This window comes from Corapipo altera, unplaced genomic scaffold (assembly GCF_003945725.1).
Source record: "Corapipo altera isolate COAL_440 unplaced genomic scaffold, ASM394572v1 89, whole genome shotgun sequence".
NCBI lineage: Eukaryota > Metazoa > Chordata > Aves > Passeriformes > Pipridae > Corapipo > Corapipo altera.
The window spans coordinates 363,451-390,678 of NW_020884968.1; the positions used below are offsets into that span (position 1 = coordinate 363,451).

The 27,228-nt window shown below is 39.6% G+C and overlaps 1 protein-coding gene across 2 annotated transcripts; it reads left to right on the top strand.

Moving 5' to 3' along the window:
• Window positions 1–8,055: 8,055 nt before the first annotated feature.
• Window positions 8,056–27,090, top strand: MLH1 (mutL homolog 1). Of its 2 annotated transcripts, XM_027664996.1 has the most exons (11): window positions 15,124–15,212; window positions 16,792–16,904; window positions 18,112–18,265; window positions 18,942–19,300; window positions 20,071–20,219; window positions 21,466–21,574; window positions 22,443–22,506; window positions 23,048–23,212; window positions 24,054–24,146; window positions 24,515–24,628; window positions 25,152–27,090. In XM_027664996.1, exons 2-11 carry the CDS (start codon window positions 16,879–16,881, stop codon window positions 25,317–25,319), a joined length of 1,401 nt encoding a protein of 466 aa, XP_027520797.1. In that variant the 5' UTR covers window positions 15,124–15,212; window positions 16,792–16,878; the 3' UTR covers window positions 25,320–27,090. The 2 variants fall into 2 exon arrangements, with proteins under 2 accessions (XP_027520798.1, XP_027520797.1); XM_027664997.1 differs by lacking the exons at window positions 18,942–19,300; window positions 20,071–20,219; window positions 21,466–21,574; ... (3 more) ...; window positions 24,515–24,628; window positions 25,152–27,090 and adding exons at window positions 8,056–8,195; window positions 9,645–9,735; window positions 9,863–9,961; ... (2 more) ...; window positions 13,079–13,170; window positions 14,474–14,516 and having other exon boundaries at window positions 18,112–18,230.
• The last annotated feature ends 138 nt before the right edge of the window (window positions 27,091–27,228 follow it).

Below are 27,228 nucleotides of genomic sequence, written 5' to 3' on the forward strand. Positions count from 1 at the left end.
CAGAAATGCAAAGATTTCTTGTCTCATCTGTATTAATATATTTTTCATTGGCTATCAGTGTCCCCAGAATATCAAAGCCCTTTAAAACCCAAAACAGTCTGGGTGCACCTCACTTAAATAGGCCCTTCGCTAGACAGACTCACTGCAATGGACAGGACTTTTGATACCCTGATGTGGGAATGGCACTTAATAGCAATGCAGAACCTTCTCAGCGAAGTTCTCCTACAAGTTACGATGCTGCCAGCACCAGAAACAAACTGCACTAACTCTAGGAGCTCACAAAATAACTTTTAATACAAGTATGTGACAAACTACTGTAGGGTTCACGTTGCCGGTGATAATGTTTAACTGCACGATTGCACTTAACTAATAAAAAACATCCCAAAAAACCAGAAGCACACTCTACAAAAACAACACAACTACCTAAGCCTTAATACAAAACTCAAGGAACCCCCCTCCACAACAGGCCAATTTACAAAGACTAGAACAAAATCTAAACACACTCGTTAACACGAAGCAAAAAAGAAAGAATATAGCTGCTTCCCACTAACACGCATTTTAACTCACTAAGATAAGGAAATGCCCACCTTAAAGCAAACCCTGAAAAACAAGTCAGCAATAAAGTACAATACAGGACAACAACAACAAAAAAGAATATAAAGTAAGATATATACCCAGTAAGTTACAAGGTGTAGGGCAAGGTAAAATTAGTATCCATAAAGAAAAGTAGCAAAGTACAATTAGTAAATAAGGTATTTATGGGGTAAAGATGAAAGATGGTAATCCATAAGGTATAAGGCAAGGTCAAGGTAAAGAAAGCAGAGTAAATGGTTGCTCACCCCTGCAGTGTCCGAAGGAGTGGAAGGAGACAGGGCAGCTCGTAGTTACCTCCGCAGGGATGATGGAACTTCTCCCTGATTTTTGCTCCTGTCCGAACTCTTTTCATACTTTTTTTCCTTAGGCAGTTTGAGTGACTATAGTCAGTACTAACTTTTGGGGTGATAGACAGATGACATAGGCCTAAGGGTCGGTTCCGGTGTAGGATGTTGCGAAGAAAGGCCATGCTATTTCCATAACACTCCATCCTTCATTAATCCTATCAGTCTGTTGATGTGAAGTCTCCCCATTTTGTTGAGAACTTTAATGAAGCCATCGAGGTCTCTTTGTCCCTTTTTGTGTAACCCATTATCATCTGACAATGGGTTTCTCAGAATGCCCCCTCCAGGTGCTGAGGTGTTTCCCATAAGATCAGAACCGTCACCATGGCCTTAAACTGGTCCATCACCCTACACTTCAGAAGTGCAACTGTAGATGTTTTAAGGTCTGTAGAAATAACTGCTCATATTCTAGGTAGAGGAGTGATATTATGGTTAACGTATTGATGAAAAAAAAGGAAGAGCTCTGATTCCAAATTCTGTTAAGCGTGTCCTATAGGGCCTTGCACAAGTCATCCTGCTCATCTGGGTGCTTCAGGGTCCTAGCAAGTGGACTTAATAATATCACCTGTTTACCTAACAGGGTGTGATGAGGGGATATAAATACAAAACATAGGGACTTCAAAGTTATTTTCTCATAATGAGCTTCCAGAACCTGCTTTCCTTCAGAACTCATAAAAATTAACTATAAACTAGGGTGAAAAAAATTTTAACTGGGGCAATATTATCTAGCAAAAACTCTTCTTGCCTTATGTAGATGCTTGACGCTATGTATAAAGCCATGTGACAGTAGTCTTGAGCAGCTCTTCTATTCACAGAAGTACATTTTTACCAAGCTCTGGACCATTAGTGACCAAGTCAGAATAAAATTACTATAGCTAAACAAGTGATTCTGTGACAGTTACTGTCTTGAATTATATATGAGATAATTAGATTTCAGTGGAATATGAGTCTGTTGCTTTTTAATGTCTTGGGATGGGGTTTCTTGTGCAATGTTGTTTTTGAGGTAGTGTCCTAGTTAGAACAGCTGGGACCAGTTCATCACTGTATGGGTATAACCCAAAACTGTGTACTCTATAGCCTTCCATGCCATTTCCCAGAAACTGTTATCAATAGACTGTTTACACCCTCTGCCGAGAGGAGCCTGACTCCTCAGGCTATAAACTGGGTGTTAAGAGGCCTGTGAGATAGGAGAGTGCCCCCTGTCCTCACCCACTGTGGAACTCCCCGCCCTGAGAGAGGTACTGGGCATTCCTGCCTGAACTGGAGGATATATAATCTTGGAGTCTTGGAACTTTTTTAACCACTCATGGGATCCAGAGGAAGACTGCAGACCACCACCCTCGACTGGACTGCAACCACCACCTCTCAACCAGACTGCAACAGCACTCTCACCAACAGGTTTTCCCCTCTTCTTTTACTTTGGATTCAGGGGGCCCAACGAACACCACTCTGTTCATGCCCCAGGGTGCTGGGTTATACATTTGGGTTTTGTGGGTTAAAACCAATTGTTTGTCTGTATAATCGTACTTATTATATTATTTTATTAAATTGTTATTCTGATTTATAACCTCTCTTTTGAGTTGGGTTCATTCCCCCTGACAGTTTACCTTTAAACCAGCACAGGTAGGCACTACATTAAGTCGAAGCAGATCCTTCTCTGTAAATAGCTTTAGTAATACATCAGTATTGCCAGTGCTATTGCTTCTGCTATTGATATACAGCCAACCTTTGCCACACAAATTTTGTGTTAATATTTTATTTTGCATCCTAAAGATTCATGAAATTCACTGCAAGAAGAGTGGGTCTGTATTCTACAATGTTAAGGGTTAAAAGAACTGCCTGGACACTTTGGGTGCTTGTCAAGATAAGCTGAAAAGAAGCAGAGGTCTGTGAATCAAGGTTATTTGTTTGCATTCTTTCAGTTATCTGTTCCTAGACAACTGGAGACATTTTGGAGAAACTGTCATAAACTTTGCTGCTGTTTGGAATGAAAAACTGTAAGAAGAGTGAAAGATACCGTTTTTCTCTGACATGCACACAAAGGAAAATTATTTAAGGGCAATTGAGAAGATATTTTCAGATACTGGAGTGTCACCAATAAAAAAAAAAAAGCTGTTTTTACAAGGAATTCTATAAAAGTAGTAGCATACTGGAATGCTGCTCAACTTGCTTCTCTTTAAAAACAGACAAAAGATCAGGCTTTTTTGTTCAAGTAATCCTCATCTTTTAACCTCCTATTCTGCTTGAGCCTCAGTCTAAAACTCTGATAATTTTAATTTTTCAAATTTTGCCTCTTCAGTCCTTTGTTCAGTGTAGCAGATCTCTGCCTTTTTTCAGCCTTGTCTCATGTTACAGGATGTACTCTTGGGTTCTAGTTTTGTAAAGAAGACAGTGTTATGCCAACCAGGATTTATTTGCTTCCCCTGTGCTCTAATCCCCTGCACCAATTCTTTCTTAAATCTTATTTACTATTTCTTAATACTCTCTTTTAATTGCTCAAACCAAATAAAGCAATGTTGACTTTGAATGGGTCAGTAACATCTTACAGATAACTCTAGAATCTATTTTCTGGGCTTCCTAATATATTTGAGTTGGAATAGCAAGTGCATGCTGCAGATAATGAGTGGATAGGACTTCAAAATTGTATACAATCTCATAGAATCAGAACAGTTTGGGTTGGAAGGGACCTTTAAAGATCATCTAATCCAACCCCTGTGCAATGAGCAGTGACATCTTCAGCTAGACCAGGTTGCTCAGAGTCCCATCCAACCTGATCTTGAATGTTTCCAGGGATGGGGCATCCACCACCTCTCTGAGCAACCTGTTCCAGTGTTTTACCACCCTCATTATATAAAACTTCTGTGTATATCTAAAAGAATATATTAGATTATCAGACGCAAAACTAGAGAGATCAATCTTTCCATTTAAGAAAACAGATTTCATAATAAAAATCAAAGCATTCCAAATCCATGTTGTTTAGTGATACTTAGGTCACCTCTTCCCGGCATGAGAAAGATTTTGGTAAGATTGCAGCACTTCCATTATATTATTTATGTATATTTTAATTATTTTTTTTTTACTTAAATGATCCTCTATGTCTTAAGGCAAAAACTCATTACATTTCTCTAATGACTGTGGGGTTATTTCAGTTTCGTGCGTTTCTAAGAAACTAATTCTTGCCTTCAGATATTTTTTAGCATTGACTGCTAAATATATCAGCTTTCCTCTTTGGGATCTTAAAAAGCATTAAGATTCCAATGGGCTCTTTTCATTCATTCTTCATCACTTCTTTTGCCCTGACACCACTTCTGAGCCCTGGCATAAAAATACACTGGTTGTATCTCCCTTAATTATTTTAAATGAAATCTAGATAATTTAGTTTTTCTTTGCTTTAATAAAAACAAATTCATACATTCTTTACCTTATCAGTAAAAAGGAAAACTAAAAATCTAAAATTCAAAGAGGTATTTCACATATAACTCTCCCAGGCTTCTCTGATGAAGTATTTTCAGCGATTAGATTGTTACTAAGGATGTTTCCCTTTTTTAACAGATTGTCACACAAAACGACAGTTTAAACTGGAATGTGTTGGAGCAAAGCTTGCAGGGTATGAACAGGCAGGGCTGACCTCCAGTTGGAGCAGCTGTGATGCAAATAATGAAAAAGTCTTTTGATGGCTCTTTGCAGCCAAACTTTTTCACACCCTCTTCCACAGGGAAATTGGGAGTTTGTCACAGACCACACAAAATTTTAAAGCTTCATGCAAGCAACATCCACTAAAATGAACTGCATTGGTATGATACAAACTGTAACACAGGTACAAGGAATAAAGGTGAAGATTTTCTGGCTGGTCTAGGGCAGATACTGACAGCGCAAACAGCTGTCAGCAACAGCACAGACAAGGGTGAGTTTGAGTAAGTGTCTTCTGTCCCAGATGGAGTGCCAAGATCCAGCAGATGTCTTTTGCTTTCCTGCCTCCCTTTCCAGATGCTCTGGTTGAAGCTTCTGGCAGACTATCCAAGGCCACCATAAAACAGATCCTTGCCCTAAGCTGAAATCTTGGAGCAGAGCCAGATTCCCCAGATCTGAAGCTCAGTGCTCCCCATGCTCCTGGTGATTCCCAGGTCAGTACACAGTCAAGGTTAGTGCACAGTAGGTCACCCTCTCTTTGTGCCTATTAACCTTTTGCCATCTGCCCCACTCATGCTCACAGCTGGGCTTATATCAAGCTCCCATATTTTTTCTGGAAAATCAAAGCAAAAGTGCACTATGGCCAAGGTAGCTGTCACTGCAACCTGTAGATTTGGGAAGCCACAGCCAGGGAGGTGGTGGGGCAGGACTGCTGGCCCTCTGCCCAGGTAGTTTTGCCTAGGTCAACAAGTGGGGAACTTGAAGTCAGCTTCAAAAGGGGGTTTTGCGGAGATCTTTCATGCCTGGGGGCACTGCAGGCACCTGTACATATGGACAGAGTGACACCTTGTAGCAGCCACCCTGGACAGCTGAGGACAAGATGTCCTTGCAAGGCAAAGCACCTTCTAGCAAGATACCGCCAGTCCACACTTCACACACTTAGTACTTAACACTCACAAAAAATGATTTTGCTTCATGCTTTACACATTCCTCCTGAGGCCTCTATCTTCATGCCATTGGCTGGGAGCCCATTTAAAGTGAACTTGTGAAGGTATACCTCTTAGGATGCTTTTGTTTTTTTTCTTTCTGCGAAGTAAAAACTGCTTTCAACATTTTACAATTAGTATATGATTCCAAACATGAAAACAGGCATTTAAGAAGGGGATGAGAAGTCACTGAAGTTATGTTACACTAGATTAAGAAATGCCAATAGTAAAGCATCTTCAACTGGAATGATGTCCATTTCTTGGCACTGCAGTTACAAGCAACACATAAACAATATGAATATACTCTGGTGCTTTACACTGAAATGCGCCAGATACATCACCCTGACAAGACACTGCAGTGTGGTTGCCCTCCTGGAGAAGCTTCTGCTTCTCTGAAGCTCCATTCACAGCTTGCCTGAGAGAAATGGTGCTTACTGTATTTAGGGAAATGCAATTTAGAGCTGTTTTGCACCAGGAGGTGCTCGACTGCTGCCATTCCAGTACCATCTCTTATTGGAGATGGAAAAATAAAGAAATATACAATAGTACAGATAATCTTACATCCCTTTTGATAGTTGGTATCCTTGAGTTGTGAAGCCTTGAATGGGCCTCCAGTGCAAGTGCACTGCACTATACAGACTCTTTCTGTAGAAAGGGTTATCTCATTTTGGTCATTCGAGCTGTGGTAGGGTTTTCTTGCATAAAAAAATTCCATTCATCATTTCTCCTGTCAAACAGAAAGGATGTTCACATGACAACTCCTTGCTGCATTTCTAGATAAGGACAAGGCCACGCAGGTGGTGTAATTGCTGATATGGAGGGGGAGCTGCTGGCAGCCCGCTCTGTTGCTCGGAGCTGAGGTTCCCCTGCAGGTAAGGGGTTTGTGCAGCACAACACAGGCCCAAAGCCAGGCTGGGTATGCATTCACATGTGGTTCACTAACTCCTTTGTGTGCAACTCTCCTGGTCACTACAAGAGCAATAGGTTTCATTGCGTTGTGGCTAGGGTCTCTTCCCCAGCTGCAAGGAAGGGAAGAGGCTTCCTGTCTCCTTTACACTGGTCGTACTCGGACCACAAGGACCAGAACGACACATGAGGCTGTACAGAATCACAGAATTATTTAGACTGGTAAAGGCCTCTGAGATCATCAAGTCCAACCTTCGACCAATCACCACCCTGTCAACTGGACCGTGGCATGAAGTGCCACATCCAGTCGTTTCTTGAACTCCTCCAAGGATGTTGACTCCACTACTTCCCTGGGCAGTCCGTTCCAGTGCTTAACCACCATTTCTGTAAGCACTGAAAGAGAAAGCAAGAGCTCTGCTGGACAAGTGTCTCCAAACCTCAGGAGACTCCAAAGCTTGGCACTTGCCACCAAGTTTTAGCCATTGTACAAATGGCACAAATCTGCTTAATATTTTTGAGCAATTCCTGAGGTTATAGAGTAACTATGTGTACTGTGATTCCACAGACATATATCACAATGCATACAGGGACACCCTGGAAAGAATCCTGTGATTGGCACACATACAGGAGTCAGACACCCAGTGCAGTATGTCCTGCTGTCTGTAGGCACAGAGCTCAGCCTCGATGGACACAACAGCCACAGTGCTCACAGCAGTTCACAGAATCACAGAATCACAGGATGGGTAAGGTTGGAAGGGATCACAGTGGGTCGGCTTGTCTGACCTCCCGGCTCAAGCAGGGCCATCCTAAAGCACACTGCACGGGATTGCATCCAGAGGATTTCTGAATATCTCCAGAAAGGGAGACTCCACAACCACTCTGGGCAACCTGTACCAGTGCTGTTACCCGCACAGTAAAGCAATTCTTCCTCATATTTAGGTGGAACTTCCTGGGCATCAGTTTCTGCCCATTGCCTCTCATCTTGGTCTTGGCACCACCAAGAAGAGCCTGGCTCCATCTCTTTGGCACCCATCCTATAGATACTTATACACTTTAATGAGGGCCCCTCTCAGTCATCTCTTCCCACAGCTGAACAGGCCCAGCTCCCTCAGCTTTTCCTCGTAAGAAGATGCTCCACTCTCCCGGTCATCCTTGTTGCCCTCCACTGTACCCGCTCCAAGAGCTCCATGTCTCTCTTGTACTGAAGAGCCCAGAACTGGACACAGCACTCCAGATATGGCCTCACCAGGGCCGAGGGGCAGGATCACCTTCCTCGCCCTGCTGGCAATGCTCCTCCTAATGCACCCCAGGACACCATTGGCCTTCTTGGCCACAAGGGCACGCTGCTGGCTCACGGACAGCTTGCTGTCGGACCTGTTGCCCGCAGGTCCGACATACATCGCCCCTTGGGGCCGTGGCCACCCACAGCGGGGTCCCGGCCACCCCTTCCCGGACCCCAGACGCGGCAGCGCCACCGCAGCAGGACCCGCACGCCGCACGCCCTCCCGCCGGCAGGGGGCGCGCTCCCTCCCGCGCTGCGCGCCCCCGCTCCGCTCCCCGCCCCCGGCGCGTTCCCGCGCCGCTCCCCGCGCGGCGGCGGCCGGGGCCGCGCGCCTGTCCCCGCACTCATGGCCGGCGTGATCCGGCGGCTGGATGAGGCCGTGGTGAACCGCATCGCGGCCGGCGAGGTCATCCAGAGGCCGGCCAACGCCATCAAGGAGATGATCGAGAACTGGTAACGCGGGGCGTGCCCCCGGCGCGGGCCGGCCGTGCGTCGCGGCGTGTAGCGAGGGGCGGGCGTGGGCTCGGGTGCTGAGGAGGGGCAGTGCCTGTGTGCGCCCGTACTGAGCGCACGGCAGGGCAGTGTTCGCGTTTGTGTTCGGTGTGCTTCGTTCTTGTTTGAGAAGCTTATGAATCGTTTGCTTTCAGTGCCAAGTTAGTAATTCATAGGATCATTTGGGGCGGAAAAGACCACTAAGATCACTGAGTCAAACCATTACCCTAACACTGCCAAGTCCACCACTAAACCATGTCCCTAAGCAGCACATCTACATGTCTTTTGAATACCTCCAGGGCTGGTGACTCCACCCCTTCCCTGGGCAGCCTGTTCCAATGCTTGGCATCCCTTTCCTTGAAGACATTTATCCTAATATCCAATCTAAACCTCTCCTGGCCCAACTTGAGGCCCTTTCCTCTTGTCCTATTGCTTGTTCCTCGGGAGGAGAGACCAACCCCCAACTTGTCATAACCTCCCTTCAGGTAGAGAGTGATAAGATGTGCCTTGAGCCTCTCTTTCTCCAGGCTAAACAACTCCAGCTCCCTCAGCTGCTCCTCATCACACCTGTGCTTCAGACTCTTCACCAGCTCCGTTGTCCTTCTCTGGACTTGCTCCAGCACCTTAATGTCCTTGTATTGAAGGACCCAGAATGGACACAGTACTTGAGGTGCAGCCTCACCAGTGCCAAATAGAGAGGGACAATCACTCCCCTGGTCCTGCTGGCCACACTGTTCCTGATACAAGCCAGGATGACATTGGTCTTCTTGGTCGCCTGGGCACACTGCTGGCTCGTGTTCAGCCAGCTGTCGACCAGCACTCCCAGTCCTTTTCCAACAGGCCTCCAGCCACTCTTCCCTTGGCCTGTAGCACTGTCTGGGCTTTTTGTGACCCAAGTACAGGACCCAGCACTTGGCCTTATTGAACCTCATAGGATTGGCCTTGGCCCATTGATCCAGAGCCTTCTGCCCTCCAGAAGATCAACACTCCCACTCAACTTGATGTCCTCTGCAAACTGACTAAGGATACACTCAATCCCCTTGTCCAGATCATAAATAAAAATATTAAACAGAACTCTGTCTGGTGTAGTGAGCTGTATCAGCTGTGTGAAAACAAGCAACAGATTCTGCAGTAGGTTTCAGTAGTGGGGAGAGAAGATCTGTGTCCTGGCCTAGGTCCCTCCTTAGTTTTTAAAATTTCTGAAAGTTCTTCATAAGTATTGTGGATGGTGATTTAGAATTACGTATCACTGTAGTTAAAAAGGAAGGAGACAGTAAAGATTCACACGTAAGAGAATGAATTCCAGTATGAGTGATGGGTAGAAACAAATTATCATTTGTATGAGAAAAAATAAATTTTAAATCATCGTGTAGTCCTTTATTCTTTAGAATGCTTTCTTGGTTTCTGCAGTTTGGATGCTAAATCTACAAGTATCCAGGTAATAGTTAAAGAAGGTGGTTTGAAGCTCATCCAGGTCCAAGATAACGGCTGTGGGATCAGAGTAAGTAAATAAACTTGACAGCTGTATGCTGGTGTTTAATATGACCTTTAAAAAATTATTTCAAGTTATAAATGTTTTTGATCCTGAAAAACTTGCAAAGTGACTATTGCTTGTCTCTTTCCCATAGAAAGAAGATCTGAACATTGTATGTGAGAGATTTACTACTAGTAAACTGCAAAAATTTGAAGATTTGGCTAGTATTTCTACATATGGTTTTAGGGGCGAGGTGAGCTCTTCATCAAGGTTTTGAAACTGTTCATTGTTGCTATCCTGCTGTAGTGGGGTGTACATACTATCTCATTCCCAGTACTCTTAATAGAAGCTTCTGTTTTCCAAGAGTCTGCCATGTGAATATAGTTCAAAATACATTTTTGTGTCTTTCAATATTAGATGGATGCCTAGGGAGAGGTATATATTCTTCTTGCTTTCTGGAATAAGATTTTTTTTTTTTTTTGAAGTAAAACAAGGCTTCTTTTCTCAAATGCTGCAGGTAAAAGGCAATGAAAAATCTGAGTGAAAGGTGAATCTTTGATGTCAGACATTTGTTCTAAAACCACACTTAAAATTAGATGTTTAAAATGTACATTTGTCTTCCTTTGCTTTTGCTATTAAATAAAGTTATTATCCGATATACTCTCAGATATACGAGTTCTTCATATTCTCATAGGCTGTATCTAAGCTTCTCTGGAAGAACAGTCATGGATGAGTTTAGCTTTCTGTGCCAGGTGAACAACAAGATACGTATGTTGCCTGTGCTCAGATACATAGATCCTTGCATGCTCCAGAGGGTAGACTGCATAAGTCCTCTCCTCACACACTTGCAACATAATAATTTCCACAGCCAGTGGAATCTGGTCCTGAGGCTGGTTGCATCTGTGCAGACTTGTCCATTGAGTTTTCCAGGAAAACCATTGTTACCTAACTCTGTAGTATTACCTACAGTCAAGATAAGAACTTGGGTCAAGATGAAGAAATAAGAGCTAAAACCTTCCCACTGTTTTTTTGGTAATATGGAAGAAAGAAAAGCGCCCAACTGTAATAAATTTGTAAATTTCTTTTAGTTATGTTACATGGTTAACCACTTGCACTTTAAGAGGTAACAAAATGTTAGAAAGACCAGAAGAAGGTCCCCAGATAAAAGTCACCATTACAGGTATTAAAGTTTGTTAAAGCTTTACTGACCTGCAATTTTCTTTTAAGGTTTTTTATTAATTACTTGCAAGTGGCATATCAAAATTTAGCCACGCTGTTTAAAGTGTGTGCACACCTCAGTGTTCTCCAGAGAAAGGTTTACAAAGATGCTTTCTCCTTTCCTAGGCACTGGCGAGCATCAGTCATGTTGCCCATGTTACAGTAACAACTAAAACAGCTGATGCTAAGTGTGCATTCAGGTATGCTACCTATGATCCATGTGACTTGTGCTGCATGGAATAACAAACAGATGTATCTCTTTTCAGTGCTCTTATTAAGGAGGAGGGTAGAGTAAGGATAGTTACAAAAAAGAATGTGAGAAAACATGGTTTGAGTGATTTTTTTTCCCAAATTGTGAAGGTAAGCTTTAGCTAAACAATGTATTTTAAAAGTTGGGGTTGGGGGTCGGGGAATCTTAAAGGGGATTCTACTTCAGCAGCTAATATAGGATAAACACTTGTCTTTACCTCCATTTCAGGATAAAATTTCACAATTTGTATGAAACTATGCCTCTGTATAACTTGCTGAAAGACCTACATAGGTCAGAAATCTCCTATGCTCCAAGTCCTGTTACAGTCAGAATGGAACTGATCTTACAGTAAAGTCAAGAACTTCTTGTTGGTATAACGGAAGTGTAAAGTCTAGTGGAAGAATTGTTATTAGGCCATGTCTCAATTTCTTATGAAAGATAGAATGCAATAATCCTGCCTTTACAGGAAAATTCTCAGTAATACAATTTAAATATGCATATGTCATTATCTGCCCCTTTTCCACTTCTGTTATTCCCACTCCCCCACTGCCCCTCTGGGTCTTAAAATTAATGAAAACAGTTTTCCTCTAGCAGAAAAGTGGGGGGAGGGATTAATTCTCAATGGCCCAATTCTTTGCTGGGAGGAGTGTGATGATAATGGGATTTCTTTTGTCTTATTCCATTGTCATCATCTGTCTGTGTCTGCCCTCCTCTAAATCTAGATGTTTGACAACTTTTTATTTTCTACCTAGAGCTACTTACAGTGATGGAAAAATTAAAGCCCCTCCGAAACCCTGTGCTGGAAACCAAGGAACTCAGATCACAGTAGGCTTTGTGCCCGTTTTCTCTTGTCTCTTTTCTGTTCCCTGGTGGTTGGGCTTGCACCAATTTTGTTGTAAGATATGTGACAGTATCACCTTGTAAAATATGTTGTTTGGTTTTGTTGGGTTTTTGGTCTTGTTTTCTTCACCAAAGGCAGCAAGGTAAATTTCAGAAGATCCTCTATTTTTTTTTTCTTTTGAGGACAGCATAGTCATTTGCTATCAGAAATATTTCATAGTCTGTCTGGACTGCTGAAAACCTCAATGGATAGTTAGGGTTTACAAAAAGCTGGGAATATGGAGAGTGGTCTACACTGTATGAGCCACAGTGAGAAGATGAGGGCTGGTGCAGGAAACTGCAAAACCACTGTTTTCCAGTCATAGCTTTGTTTTCCAGTCATATCTTTCATATATCATAGCAAGACTTGAATGTGAGTTGGGATTAGGATTGGCATTAGGATTATGAAGAATAAGGAGATCAGATTGAGAAGGAGTATGCATTTTGCACAGCGTGCAGTGGGAAGGGGAAGTCTGGCCTAGGAGTCTGCAGATGTTTCTCTTCTGTGGGAGCATACACCCAGCAAGCTTCACGTGTCAGTGTTTAAGATAATGTGTCTTAAAAAGAAGCTGGACTTCAAATTTCTGCCTTTCTCAGTATAGCAGAAAAATAATTTGCATGTTGTTTAAATAAATAGTGAAAATGTTTAAGTTGCTGTTCTTGTTACATTAACAGCCTTGAGTGCAGCAACTGTTTTAGCATTTCATTAAAACACGGTGTAATCAGGGAATCCATTGTCATCTTTGGTAGAAGGTATATAACTTTCACTGAAAAGGGAGCTGTAGAGTTGTTATTGGTGAAAATACTGATGTACCAAAATATTTGAAAGCATGTGTTTCTGTTGATTTGCATTTTGTTAGGTGAATCTAGAAGGTAAGGAATAAATTGAATGTTGATCCTTCATAAACTAAAGTATTCTCATAAAATTTATACATAAAAACATTAATAAGATGGATTTAGATTAACTATATAGTAAGAGAGGATTTTTAAAATTATTTGTAATTGTGATCTTTCCCTCTGTAGGTTGAAGATCTCTTTTACAATGTAAATACAAGGAGAAAAGCTTTAAAAAATCCAAATGAAGAATATGCAAAAATACTAGAAGTTGTTAGCAGGTAAACTAAAATTGGAAGCTCCAATTTTGTATACTGCTGTGGTGGAAGTGTGGGGTTTTTCAGAGGGACTGGCAGGTGTGCGTTTGGTGTATTTTTTTTTGTTGTTGGTTTTGTTGTTAGGCTTTTTTTTAACTATTTTGTTAGTGTGCAGTGTCAGATAACAGTCCATCCAATTTGATATGAAAAATCCAGAGGAGAAACAGTGTATTCTACCCGTGACTATTAATTATTTGTAAGAATTCCAGCAAAGAAATGGCGATAGACTTGAACTCCAAATGCATTTGGGCTAAATAGAATCCATGTAAAAACTGCACAGGAGCATTGAGATTTGGCAAAATTCAAAATAGCTGAATGGCAATTTCACATCCACAAAAAAGAGTAATATCACTTTAGCTACTGGATGTTCCCTTCCTGAGCCCCTTGGTTGCATTTTTTGCCATGTGCAGAGGCTTTGCAAGCAGTATCTACACAATCTAAACAAAAGAACTGCTTCACAGTTTCAGAAAACACAAAAGGTAGCAAAGAGTAGCAAGACTGTACACCAGGAGTTAGCCTGTTTCCTGAATGAGATGTTTAAGAGTCAGGAGGTGGAGAATCAGGTCCTGCTGCTCTGTGGAACAGCATGATCTAAAGTCTTGCTGAGGTACAGGCTTCCAGCTCATTGGTGTTTTGTTTTTCTCATTAGGGTTTTTGTATTATTTAATTTTGGGGGTTTTTTTTCTCTTGAATTTTTGAATTCCCAGTCGCAGTCTGTTCTCTGTCTGCATTTTTACATTTCTCATCTTGCAAGGTTCTGTGGTGTGTTTTTTTCTCACAATGCAGTAACTTCCCTAAAAGTTTGAGCCAAGGTTATGCAGCTGTAGTGTATCAGAACTCAGCCCTGAGATCACAGGCAGCTGAACCATCTGGGTAGGGGAAGTTAGGAGGGCAAGCTAGCCATTATTCAGATCCTTCTCCATAGTAGTTGAGACTTGAGTCTGTTATATTGAGGACATTTTGCTGGTTTTATTTAGTTAAACCTATGAAGTGAAACTGAACTAACCAGGTCTATAGAAGTTGATCCTTTATTTTGAGAAATGAGCTAATCTGATCCTTGAATTTCATATGGTTACAGGTGAGTTATAAATAGAAGACAGTTAATTTTTATAGTAGTTCAGTCTACAAAAGCTCAGTTTGGCTCAAATAGCATTACTGTCTAACAGGAAGTGAAATTGCTTGTGCCCATTACTAGCTACTTTTCAGCAATCAGGGCAAATAATCTTTTCTTTCACATACTGCAGACTTATGTTTACCTGTTTTTCAGGTATGCCATCCATAACTCAGGCATCAGCTTTTCAGTTAAAAAGGTGTGTAGATAAAGTATAACTTGACTGTGTGTCTGTGTATATATACATAATACGTATATCTGAAAATTTGCACTGCATCTTTTGCAACAGGAATAGCACACAGAGCCTTCCCATGTACTTAAATGTTGAACTGTACATTGGTGCAGTTTGGATAGAAAGCACATCAGTTAGAAGTAAACAAGAAAAGTTTGTCAGGAGTTTGAAATTTTCTATGTGGTCAATGTTATGTTTTGGTTTAGCTTTATGAGCTGTTTCAGCTTCTCTTGAAAGTCTGACTACAAATTACTGTATGAAAGAGGATGGGGTAGATTACCTTTGTTCTGTGGCGTTGTTGATAATTATTTACTGAACTGTGTGTGTTCCTCATTTTCCAAGATGGAGTTACTAGCCTGAATGGGTCTGATGTGCTCTAGCAAATCTTGTAAACCCGTGCCATTTACCATCTATTGCCTGTTTAAGCATAAATAAGTAAATAAGAATGCGAAAGCATTATTATGATGTTATGTTCCATGCCTTTGTTTTAGAAATGTTATTGTTTAGTTTAAAGTATTTCTAAAACTTCAGCCAGAAATGTGAATTGATTGATACTCATTTTTGTTCTCTTTAGCAAGGTGATACCGTGTCAGATGTTAGAACCCTATCCAGCGCCTCAACAGTGGACAACATTAGGTCCATCTTTGGAAATGCTGTTAGCAGGTATGTTGATGTCAAGTTTACTTTTGACATTAAGTTTTCTAGTGAATCACCCTCCCTTTCTCTTTTAAAGACCATGGGTTGTGCTAACTTTCCTTGTTTTCTTCGAGGTGAATTGCAGAGGAGAGAGAGTGCTGCCATTAGAGAGCTCTCCCCTCTCTTGAAGAACATGTAGCTTTTATTTCTGTACTGAAGGGAAGAGGGAAGTCACAAAGTTTTCCTTTAATGCATGAAAAGGGAACCATCTGCTTTTAACTTTCTACATGCTTGTGCAAAACCAGCAAGCTGAACCTGTTTTCTCTACAAGTTCCTTGGCTCTTCCTGTGCCTTGAAAATCTTATTGCTTCTTACCAGTCTGCTATCTGATAAATTTTAAAGCTACTCACCGTAGTTTTTCTAAAATCTTATGGTTTCTTATTTTGAGAAAAGCTTCATTAGCTAAGGCTGTGTAAATCAGACAGAAAAGTTAAAACCAAATAAAACCAATCATCTTTTGAAGACATATCTGCCACTTTAGGAAAAAATCTCTCACATTCAGCTGTGAAGAGTTCATTGAATGGATTTGTCCCACAAATACTCGGGTGTCACTTTGATTCTGTTACCAAAGTCACACAGATATAATGAATGTAACTTTTAATGGAAGCTCCTTTAGGAAGCACAGTGAACTAGAGGGGCTGGTTAGTATTAAAGTTCGCGGTGTTGTTTTTATTTCTTTGTTATGCATTTGTTTTTATCTACTATGGATGCTCTTTTGATACAATTTTTCCTTTATACAGTTCAGTACAGTCCATGTCAACTTAAATGATTGGTCATTTGTTTTCAAGCGAAACTTTATTTTACCCTGTTGAAAATGATGTTATTTTGGCTTAAAAATGAACACATTGATAAAAATCAATGATAAAAATGGTGCTCGGTATATATTGAGGTTGAATTGAAAATAGGTAGCCCTTAAGTCTTTTCTGTGTTAAATTTAGAAGTTGGCAATAATGCCTTGTTAGAGAGTTGTGCTCACAAACTACCAAAGTGGATTTCCTTAACTAATGAATCATGAAAATTATTAAAACTGTTATGAAAATAGTTAATGTTAGGATCTGTGTGCATGAGAAAGAGAAAAGTTTTCACATTTTAATGACTTCTTAACAGCTCATCAAGAAATATTATATTACAAAAGCAGACGGAGAAGTCCAAGAAAAAAATGTGTTCTTCCCTGGCTGCTGACAATTTGAAGTGTCCTTGTCACTGTCAATGACTTACACAGAGAAATGCATATTAGAATTATCAATAAATGATAATATTATGAATACTGTGATATGGTATTAAAAAGATAATGGGAGTAGTTTTACAGACTCTAATCATACAACATTAGTAGTTTACATTTACTTAGGAAGAAGAAACAGTGCAGTCCAGGTTAAATAATTGTTGTGGCCTAGCAATGAATATTTGAATTCTCAAATAATCTTAATGTTTTCATTACTGTGATATAAATAGAATATAGGTCAGTATATCGCTGCTTGTGAGTACTGTTAGAAATTTGCATCAACAGAAGAATTAATTTTTTGTTTGTTTCTGTCAAACTTAATAGAGAACTGATAGAAGTAGGCTGTGAAGATGCAAATCTGGCCTTTAAAATGAAAGGCTACATCACGAATGCAAACTACTCTGTGAAGAAATGTATATTTTTACTCTTCATAAACCGTAAGTTTGAAAAAAAAAAAGGCAGCATTTTGTACAGTCCTATGTTGCTTACATAATCATAAGGACAAAACTTTCTGCAGACCTACAAAATATATAAGCCTTCTTAAACACATTTTGAAGAATAAGTATTTCAGTTACTTGTAGATCTTAAAATGTTTTTAGTTTTGTAATGTGCATCATGCTTTGCACTCTAAATAATGAAAGCAGCTAAAACTGGGCCTAAAGAAACTTAAGCTTTGGAGTATCAAGGTAATGATTTTGTCCTGCTAACTTACACAGAGTGGTCTCTTCATTCTGTAAGAACACTGACCTGAGATGCAAGAAACCTTGAATGTATTGAAATAATAAAAAGGTAGTTTGGTTATTCTGGTATTTGTGGAAAAAAATCTTATAAAACACACTAAGACAATACTGTCTATTCCTGGTTTTATATGAAGAATAAATAGGCCTCGGGGGAAAAATGGGTATAACAGATACCCTTTGAAGATACCAAGCATGAAGGTGTTGGTGTGAAGGAGTGCTTGGGTGCTGTGCAGTGTATTTGAGCCGGGCTCTTTGGAAATAGCCTTTTGTTCTGTGTTTCAGATCGGTTGGTAGAGTCAGCCGCTCTGCGGAAAGCCATAGAAACTGTGTACGCTGCTTATTTGCCAAAAAGTACCCATCCATTCTTATACTTAAGGTAAAGTAATAGGAAGAAGTAGCCTGTTAATACTATCTTGTAGGATATAGCTAGGCTGAGTAGGTTTAGAAAAACGCTTCTGTTCCTGATAACGATGTTAAGCACTGCACTGAGGTAAGTAATCATCAGACAGGAGATAATTAAATCACATTAAATCTTAAGAAGACAGACCTTATTTTTAGAAGAAGTGAATGTCTGTAACTTGAGCTGAAATCCTTTCGTATTAATTCGTGAGACACCACAAGTAAAAGATATTTCTAAAAATAGGTTTTTGTAGTTATAAAATAGAGAAATTGGTTTAAGCTTATTGGTTTAAGCTGATTTTGGTGAGTTTGGAGTAGAGTCCTTCAGATTAATTATTTTTTAATGTACTAAACAAATCTGACTGTAACGTAACTTTAGCAGGGTTCAGAATCTTTTTGACTTCTTTGCACAGAGCAGCTGGAGAAATTTTGCACTGAACCAATTTGTGCTCTCTCTGCCATCCATGGGATATTTTAGGTTAACTTCTTTTAAAATGTTTTTCAGTCTGGAAATAGCTCCCCAAAATGTAGATGTGAACGTGCACCCTACAAAACATGAGGTCCATTTTCTTCACGAAGACAGTATTCTAGAGCGTGTGCAACAGCATGTAGAGAGCAAGTTATTGGGCTCTAATTCTTCAAGGATGTACTTCACTCAGGTGAGAACATATGTGAAGTGACTGCAGCTCTGTGCTATTTTAACCATCAGGGATACATTTACTCTGTTCAATAGTACAGTCTATGCAGGGATTGGTAATCAGTGTTCTACTGGTACCTTGAGATCTTTGCTCTCTATTTCAGGGATGAAATTGCTTTAGTGTACCAATGTTAAGAATGAAGCAAAAGAGAGAAAAAAACTATGAAAACATTTTAAATACTTTTATGTCAAGTACCTGACCAGTCTTCTTGATTTTGCAAGTATGTTGGCCTTCACATGTGGTAAATTGGTTTTTTATTCTGCCCTGGTTTATGTGAAGATGTGACTGAGGAAACTGTTCTGGGTATTTGACAACACTTTTAATCTGACCAGAAAAAAATCAGGAAGATTTTCTAATCTTTCTTTATGTAGAGCATAGCATAAGAATTACAATAATTATTTTTCCTTTGAGACAAAAGAATGTTAACTAATGATTTAAACTGCTAAGATGATGACATTAACTCTATGCAGATAGCAGATGCAAAGCTATTTAAGCACTTGACACTGTTTTTTTGGGGTTTCAAACTTGCCTCTGAGCAGTAAGATACTGTGAGAAGTGTGGCTGATCTCTCTGGTTTTGTTTTCTTTTTTTTCTTGCTGTTCAATCTCTTTGCTTCCTCGTATCTGTCTGAATGAAGACACTGCTTCCAGGGGCTGACTGTTCTTCCAGTGAGGTTGTAAAATCAGCAGCCAACTCTTCTGTGGTTACCAAAGGAACCAGTGATAAAGTTTACGCACATCAGATGGTCCGCACTGATTCCCGAGAGCAGAAATTGGATGCTTTTCTTCAGCCAGGGAACAACCCCCCAAATACAGGCCCCACTGAAGTGACAACAGAGGTTGATGCAGGACCTCCGGAGGGTGCAAGCAGACCACAGGATGCTGAAATGGAAGAAGTCAGCGATCTGGTTGAAATGGCTGATGTTCAGGAGGACACAGGGAAGCCTGGAGGGCTGAGTGAGAGTGGGCACTTGTCTCGAGAGACAGTGCCTTCTCGGTAAGTCTCATCTTTCCTGAGGTGGTGCAAGGCTACCTGTTTATTTCATAGCATGGCCCTGAAACTGTAGGTTTTCTGATCTCTTTGGACTTCTGCTTTTCCAGAAGGGAAAAATTTCCTAGAATAACTCTTCGTGACATGTTGTTGGGAAATTAAACTTAATCTGTGAACTGTAAATTACATAACTTGTGATAAATTTTGTAACTGGAATGGGATTTCCATTCATACTGAGAGGCAGGAAGCAGTATAAATAATGACATCAGTTTAGGGATGTCATACTGGTCTGTCTCTCTTTGGAGGTCCCTCATCCTACTACATGAGAAACTACATCACTGAATTTTGCAGAGATTAACCTAGTAAAGATAAAAGTGCAGCTCCTGCAGGAGCTGTTACAAGAGGCGAAAGCTGTCTGATGGAATCTGATTTCCCCTTCCCAGTGCTACAGAGAAATTATCATGAAAAAAATCATTAGAAATATCAACATTTATTTGATGTGTCCTTTAGAGGCCAGTTTGCTTGGTGCTTAAACAATTGTCTGATGTGATTGGTATTAGTGTGTCATAAATTCTCTTAAAATTCTGAACTACCTTTTCCTAACAGATTATGCCTCAGAAGCAAAATAAAATGGTCTGTCACTCTGGGAATCTCTGGGAAATGGTCTACATTTCTTGTGTTAACATACAGCATGTGAATTGAGCATCCCTTCTGTTGCTGTATTTTGCCTAAGTGATAGGAGAATTGACCTAATTCCTTTTGGTTTGGTATTGCAGAAAGAGACCACGGGAAGACACAGACATAGAAATGGAGGAAGATGACACCACAAAGGACATGACTGCTGCCTGCACCCCTAGAAGAAGAATTATCAATTTGACTAGTGTATTGACTCTCCAGGAGGAAATCAGTAACCAGGGACATGCAAGTAAGCAAGCCTTTTGCTTCCCAAGATTATTTTTATTTCAGCAACTCGTTATGGTTGTTTGAACTGCTGAGGAAAAAGGTATTTAAAGGGAGGCTCAGTCAGTTCACTGTTTTGCTAAGCAAGCTTTTAACAAAAGCTTTGGCTTTTCATTTTCATTTGTATCTGTCCCACTTACATGAAATGATGAAACTGATAAAATATTATTCTCTTTTCTGGTAAGAATTGTTATTGTAAGAAATAACTTTTTTATAAATTACTAAAAGTCTTGAACTTTAAAAAGCATGTACTTACACTTTACTTGTGCTTCAGAAAATGTTTTGCAGAAGACTGGTAATTCTGAGCCGGTAATTCCATATCTGATAGTCACTGCTTAAATACTGAAATCAAAGAGTTGTCCCTGAGCCATAAAATATCCAAAAATGTCTCAAAATACACAATAAAACTTGTGAAGCTCCCTGAAGTTGTGTCTTGCCTTCGCATGTGTAAGAAATACTTATGAGACTTTGGAAAGAAAGAAATCTCTCCTCATAATGTTACCTTTTCCGGTGGAATTAGGGTAGTGTAGTGCTTTGTATGTGCTGTGACTGCAATGCTGAGCTGCTGTAATGAAGCTGCTCCCAAGGATGGCAACCAGTGAATTTTCTTTGTGGAATGCCTAAAATGAACTCTTTTATGGAATCTGACTTCTCATATCTTTCCCAGCCTTCTCATTTATATATACTAAAACTTACTTAGTGAGAGAAAAATAAAAAAATTATGAAAAAAAAATAAATTATGGACCTATTCTATCACAGTTTCAGAATTTAATCTGACAGTACTAGATTGTGTTGCAAAGCTGGTTTAAATTTGCAGTTTTCTTTGAAGTTTGTTAGTTCTCCCTCACTAATCTCCTATGGCTGGAAATTAATTTTGGAAGGCTATTCAAACACAGGGATTTTAATTTTATTTTTTTTTAATTTGCATTTGTAGTTTAACTGTTATATAACTGTTCTCATAGATGCTTTAATAGTATGAGTGTGCATGGAAATTATTAATATTTCAAAACATGTGAATAATTGGTAGGACAGGCCTATAAGAAGGAGCAGGATTATAGTAGTGACTGAACAATAATCTGAGACTTTAATGCTAAAAAGACACCACTCAACTGAATAAATGAGAGCAGGGTTGCAAATACGAAATCCTGAATTTATATATAATTATGAAATTATATCCTTCTTGTTTTTTCCACACTCCTGCGTTGTTTCAGAACTTCAGGAGATGCTACGTGATCACTCCTTTGTTGGCTGTGTCAATCCACAGTGGGCTCTGGCCCAGTATCAGACAAAACTGTACCTTCTCAATACAACAAAACTCAGGTAAAGAAGCTGTTAGATTTGTTGGCAGCTGAAATAAGTACCAATTACGAAGCTAATTAGAAGAAGGAAGGAAATGACAGGAAAAACAACACCATTCACTTGTTGCCTATCCTAAAAGTCATGAGGCTAAAGATTTAAGCATTCAGTTCAGAACAGTGGAAGCAATTCTGGCCCATGTTAGAGAAGTTTCAGGGAATCAGTGTAATTAAAATGCCAGCTACTGTATTGTGTGCTCATAGACAGTGGGAAGGAAAAGGCTTTTTCTTGCTTTATGATCATCTGTCTCCATGATCTATGATCATTATCATGATCTGATTCAGGATCATCTACAGCACATTGTATAAAGATGAGCAAGCAGAAACTTCAGAAAAGTCCTGTAAAAACATTGTATCCAGTTGGGTTAAGAGTATCTGCAGGACATGATTGTAACACAGAGTTTGTAATTTTGCATATGCAGCCTTACAGGGCCAGCTACATAAATTTTGTAACAAATCAGAGAATATACTTGAGACAGACATGTCTATCAGTTTCCCAACTCCTGTGCATTTCTTGCAGTGCAACAAAGGAATAAAGAAGTTGAAATATAAATTATCAGGGAATAAATTGATATTGGTTGGATGCCTCAGTATGTAACATTTCTGCACCGGTGTGGCTGATGATGTCAGAAACCAAGAAATAGATTTAACTGTAAATATCTAGATAGTGCATGTGAATCTTTAAACTCTTTAGTTAAAGCAAGATATTTATTAATATGACTGGATATGTACAGCTGATGTTTCCGGGATGATTCTTACTTTCCCTTCTTAATTATAGTAACTTGAAGATATGTGATCCTGTCCATACAACTAATTTTTGTGCTTCAATTTAGCCAAGAACTCTTCTACCAGATACTTATTTATGACTTTGCAAACTTCGGAGTCTTAAGGTTATCTGTAAGTATAATTTTACATTACATCCTATATAACAAGGTTTTTTTAAAGAAGTCTGTCCTGTCAGACAAATGCATAGTTTTGGTTGCATAGTCAGGTTGGTTATTGTCCACTACAAGAGCGTTGTTTTGTTTCTTTTACAGTAAGAACAGAATGTAGAACAGCCTTAATTTTTTGTGCCTTCTACTGTTAAATGGTCATCCTGGCTGCTTGTTATTAGTGCCAGTTGTAGATATTCACCAAGTTTTGCTGTTGCTCATTACATTAGGACAAATAATTAATTTGAATACACAATCTACAGAAATATAGTGTTGATTGCCAGTATTTATCCTGCAAATATTGCAGTACTTGGCAGGATTGGGGACTGCACAGAACTATCATAAAGAAATTAAAACCTTTTTGGACTGGTTATGATAAACAGAACTGTTTGTTCTGCAGGGCAGATGTGGCATATTGCAATTACTTATTATGTGAAGAAAGAAGCTATAGATTTCCAACAGACCATGCTGTTTGTTAACAAAAGTTTTGCCTTCTCCACTTTTAGGAGCCAGCTCCTTTATATGAACTTTCAATGCTTGCTTTAGAGGATCCTGAAAGTGGCTGGACAGAAGAAGATGGCCCAAAAGAAGAGCTTGCTGAGTACATTGTGGAGTTTCTGAAACAGAAGATTGAGATGTTGAAGGATTATTTTTCTCTTGAAATTGATGAGGTGACTCCTGCTATAGTAATAGACAGTAAGAATGGCAGTGTTAGGCTTGCAGTTGGACTTGATTTTAAAGGTCTTTTCCAACCTAAATGATTCCATGATTTTACATTTTGGTAACACATAACTGCAATAGTTTGTTTGCAATGCTTAATATCACTAAGAACTAGCTCCAGTACAATTTAGATGGCTTACCCCTTTCATTAAAAATGCTCAGGACTTATGCTGCCTTTAAGAAGGGTGCTACATAAAGTTTATATTTAACTAGTTACCAAGAATAGGTAAGGTTGGAACCCATTCCCAGTGCATGATCTGGTCCAATCTCTCTGCTCAAACAGGGTCATCCTAGAGCACATTGCACAGGATTGCATCCAGACAGTTTTTGAATGTCTCCAGTGAGGGAGACTGGGCAACATCTCTGGGCAGTCCACAGTTTAGTCATTGCTTCCATAACTAGAATGCAGATCTTTTAACCAACAAGGTGTGCATCCCTTAATTTATTTTATAAGGAAGCAAACAGCTTCATCAAGCCCAGGCACTTCATTTGGATATTGTCCTGGGAAGTGGGATCTGTGTAGTCAGTGGCTAGAGCCAGAGGAAGAGGCTGAATTCAGGTTTTCCTGAGTCAAGTGGCTTAAATCCATTCCTTGTGAAGTTAAACAAAGCCAGTAACCCTCTTCCTGCAATGTCTGCCTGGCATCAGGCTTTAAAAATGTGTAGCTTCAGCTGCTCCTAAGGCTCACTGAGTTTGGTAAGAATCAGTCTTACAGTACGTGACAGTTTTGATGCATTTACTGCAAGAAAGAACATTTTTTTTTTTTACTGAAGCAGCAATGTTGCCTTGCAGGAAGGAAATCTTATTGGGTTACCACTTCTGATAGACAACTATGTTCCACCGCTTGAAGGACTGCCTATGTTTATCCTTCGATTGGCCACAGAGGTATATATATATATATATATCAGTGATTTTATTAATTTGCAATTACTTTTTTTTACTTCACATTTAAGCAACTCCAGCCCTTCCTTTGCAGTTTCTGGTGCAGCTTAAATGTACTGCTATGTGTTCCAGACACTTTTGCTATGGTTACTAAATAGTTGTGCTTTGCCTCTGTATTCATAACTCCTGACTGAATGAGCCTGTATTTTGATTTAAAAGCCTGCACTCCTACACTTTCTTTGTTCTATTCCTTTACCTTATCAGCACAAAAATGGCCAATACATTATTATGACTTTTCCATATTAAGACTCTCTATCAAGTCTCTGACTGCTACCCAGATTCTGTAAAATGACTTCTTTTTCTTATAACAGGTAAACTGGGATGAAGAAAAGGAGTGTTTTGAAAGCCTAAGTAAAGAACTTTCCATGTTCTACTCCATCAGAAAGCAGTATATAATAGGTGAAGCCAATCCAACAAACTCTCAGGTACAAGAATACTGTAACTAGTCCTATGAACAGACAACTAACAACCTATAGGAAACTTCTGCTTTTTCAGCTACAGACTTCTAATCCCAGCTCTTTCAGTGAAGTGAATCAAGTAGCAGTGTGGCAAGGTTCTGAAAAATGTGGCTTAAATTTTCTGAGGTATTATAGGTATTGAGAGAACCTTTTAACTTTGGGCATTGCAGTGTACTTTATATTATTACAGGAGTTCTTGACCTCTGAGTTTGGGATGTATTTTTATGGTATATTTCTATAGAAGAATAAGGATGCATATAAATGAAAAATGACTGTGTCTAAATACCTGCTTAATTATTCCATTACACTCACACATTCTGCAATTACTTTACGGAGCTTAAAATTAACTTGACTGTATAGAATGAACTTCTTTAATACTAGCAGAAATTTACAGTTGCTGTAGTCTTACATTATAAAGTTTTTTAAGGAATGTTCTCTGGTAAAAGAGAACTTCAGTTTAATTGTTTGTCCTTTTTCTCCTGTATTTCAGAATGAAGATTCTGACTCTGGTTCAAAAACATGGAAATGGACTGTGGAACATGTGATTTACAAAGCTTTTAGGACTCATCTTTTGCCTCCTGAACACTTCGCAGAAGATGGCAACATTTTGCAGCTTGCTAACCTGCCTGACCTGTATAAAGTTTTTGAAAGATGTTGAGCAAGTAGTTATTACAGACCGTTTTTTTAGATAGGCACCATTCCTTTTATGTTCAGTTTTACATAGTTAGAAGATAAAGCTGGAATCTTGATGAAGGAAAGAAAAAGAGAGGATTTAGTATCATACTAAACTACTAACATGACAGCAAATGGTCTATTTTCCTTCTGTTGATCAGAGTATAAAAAGAATAATTTTAGCTTTTTCTAAACCCAACCCAAGTTCCTAAAATAAAATTTCCACTTATTCTCTGAGTTTCCCTATTAACCAGTCTGCTAACAGAATACAATTTCTACTGCAGAAAATTAAGTGGGTTAAGTGATTGTGAAACAAGATGGAGCTTACTTTAGTTGAAATGTGAGTGCTTTAACTTTGTTTGCTTCTTGAAAGTGAAACAGAAAAAGGCAGCTAACCTGTTTTATGACTGTTGTCTGGCAGTATCTGCAATAATATACATGCAAAGCACTTAAAAATCATCTGTTACTAGTTTGTAATATTTCAGGCCCCTTGCTGATACAAGGCAAACCCCTTCCCTCTTAATTAAGGAATCAGAAAATAGAAATGGGAATGATCTGGCAGATAGTAAATCAGCATGCAAACATAATATTAATTGTCTCAAATTTATTGAACGGGGCTTGGGAGATCTGCTACATGCAAGGCTGTGTCCCAACAAGGAAAGCATTATTCTAAGTCCAAGAGGCATCTAGCATCCAAACCAAAAAGGAAAGCAAGCTTCAGTTTTGCAGTGTAAAGATTTTGCAGTGTAAAGATGCTGAAAGCAGCTCTGGTATAAGCAGAAGCATGAATACTCTTGGATTGCAGTGGTCCCAAACCCTGCCTTGCTTTGAGAAATACTCTTGAAGGGCAGCAGTTTGCAACAGGAGAGCATTTGATATGAGTCCAAAAGGATAATTCCTCTCAGAAAGGCATCTGCTGGCTTCAAGTAAAGTCTAACACAGGGGCTGTGTAACTTCAGTTTCAGGGGTGTCAAGTGCAGATGCTGATCATTTCCTGCCTGTGATGTGCCAGCTTAAAAAGAGTGAAGTTCTTAATAACAGAAATCCACATTGTTTCAGAAAGCATCTTCTTCCTTCTGCTCCCTCTCTTTGATGGCAGTCCTGTCAATGACATAACTACTGGAGAATCATGTCTTCCTGAGCCAGCCAGCCCAGAAAATGAAATCTGAAGCGAGCCACTGGCTTGAGCTGGCCACAGCCCACATTATTTCCTGGCAATGAGGGGGCACCGTCATGGTGGAGAATACAGGAACTACTAATGGAATCACATTTGTATTGTGATTCCACTGTATCTTGCCTTTCCTACAGTGTGCTTGTTTTGTGATTTCAGCGTACTGCTGTATCACTTTCCTAAATCCAAATCACATATAATGGCTTAATATATCAAATAAGTAAATTTGATTAAACATGAAAAGCTCCCTCTGTGGAACATCCAAAAGAGCCTGGACTGTGACATGTACATGTGAGAAATGTCTATAGATAACCACAGACATGCTTAAATTGTATGTTAAGTCTGGCAGCATGTGCACTGTCATGCCAGGTGAAAATACAAGCTCCTGATCACACTGTTCTGCAGGCTCCTGACCCTCACAAAGCTAATAACCCCAAAAATCGTAAGTACATTCTGAGTTATGTTCATTTTCTCCCCTTTTTGGTATTTTTTTCACCCTTTTGGTATTTATTAGAAACCTGATTACATAGTGCCAAGTTCCTTGCACAAAATGAAAAATACTCTTAATAAAGCTGAAATAGTTTGGTTTTGTTTTTTTCAATCTATATATTTCAGAGCTTTAAGCAACCTAATACAGATTAACTGCCTCCATATGGGTAAAAAGGGCAGGAAATCTTTCTTACAAAATATATTTTGAAGTTAAGATAGCAAGAAATAAGGGAGT

Coding starts and splice junctions, on each gene's coding strand:
- MLH1 (XM_027664996.1), top strand. CDS start 16,879: ATGTATATTTTTACTCTTCATAAACC. Junction 18,266..18,941: donor CAAGGATGTACTTCACTCAG/GTGAGAACATAT, acceptor GTCTGAATGAAG/ACACTGCTTCCAGGGGCTGA. Junction 24,147..24,514: donor TCCTTCGATTGGCCACAGAG/GTATATATATAT, acceptor TTCTTATAACAG/GTAAACTGGGATGAAGAAAA.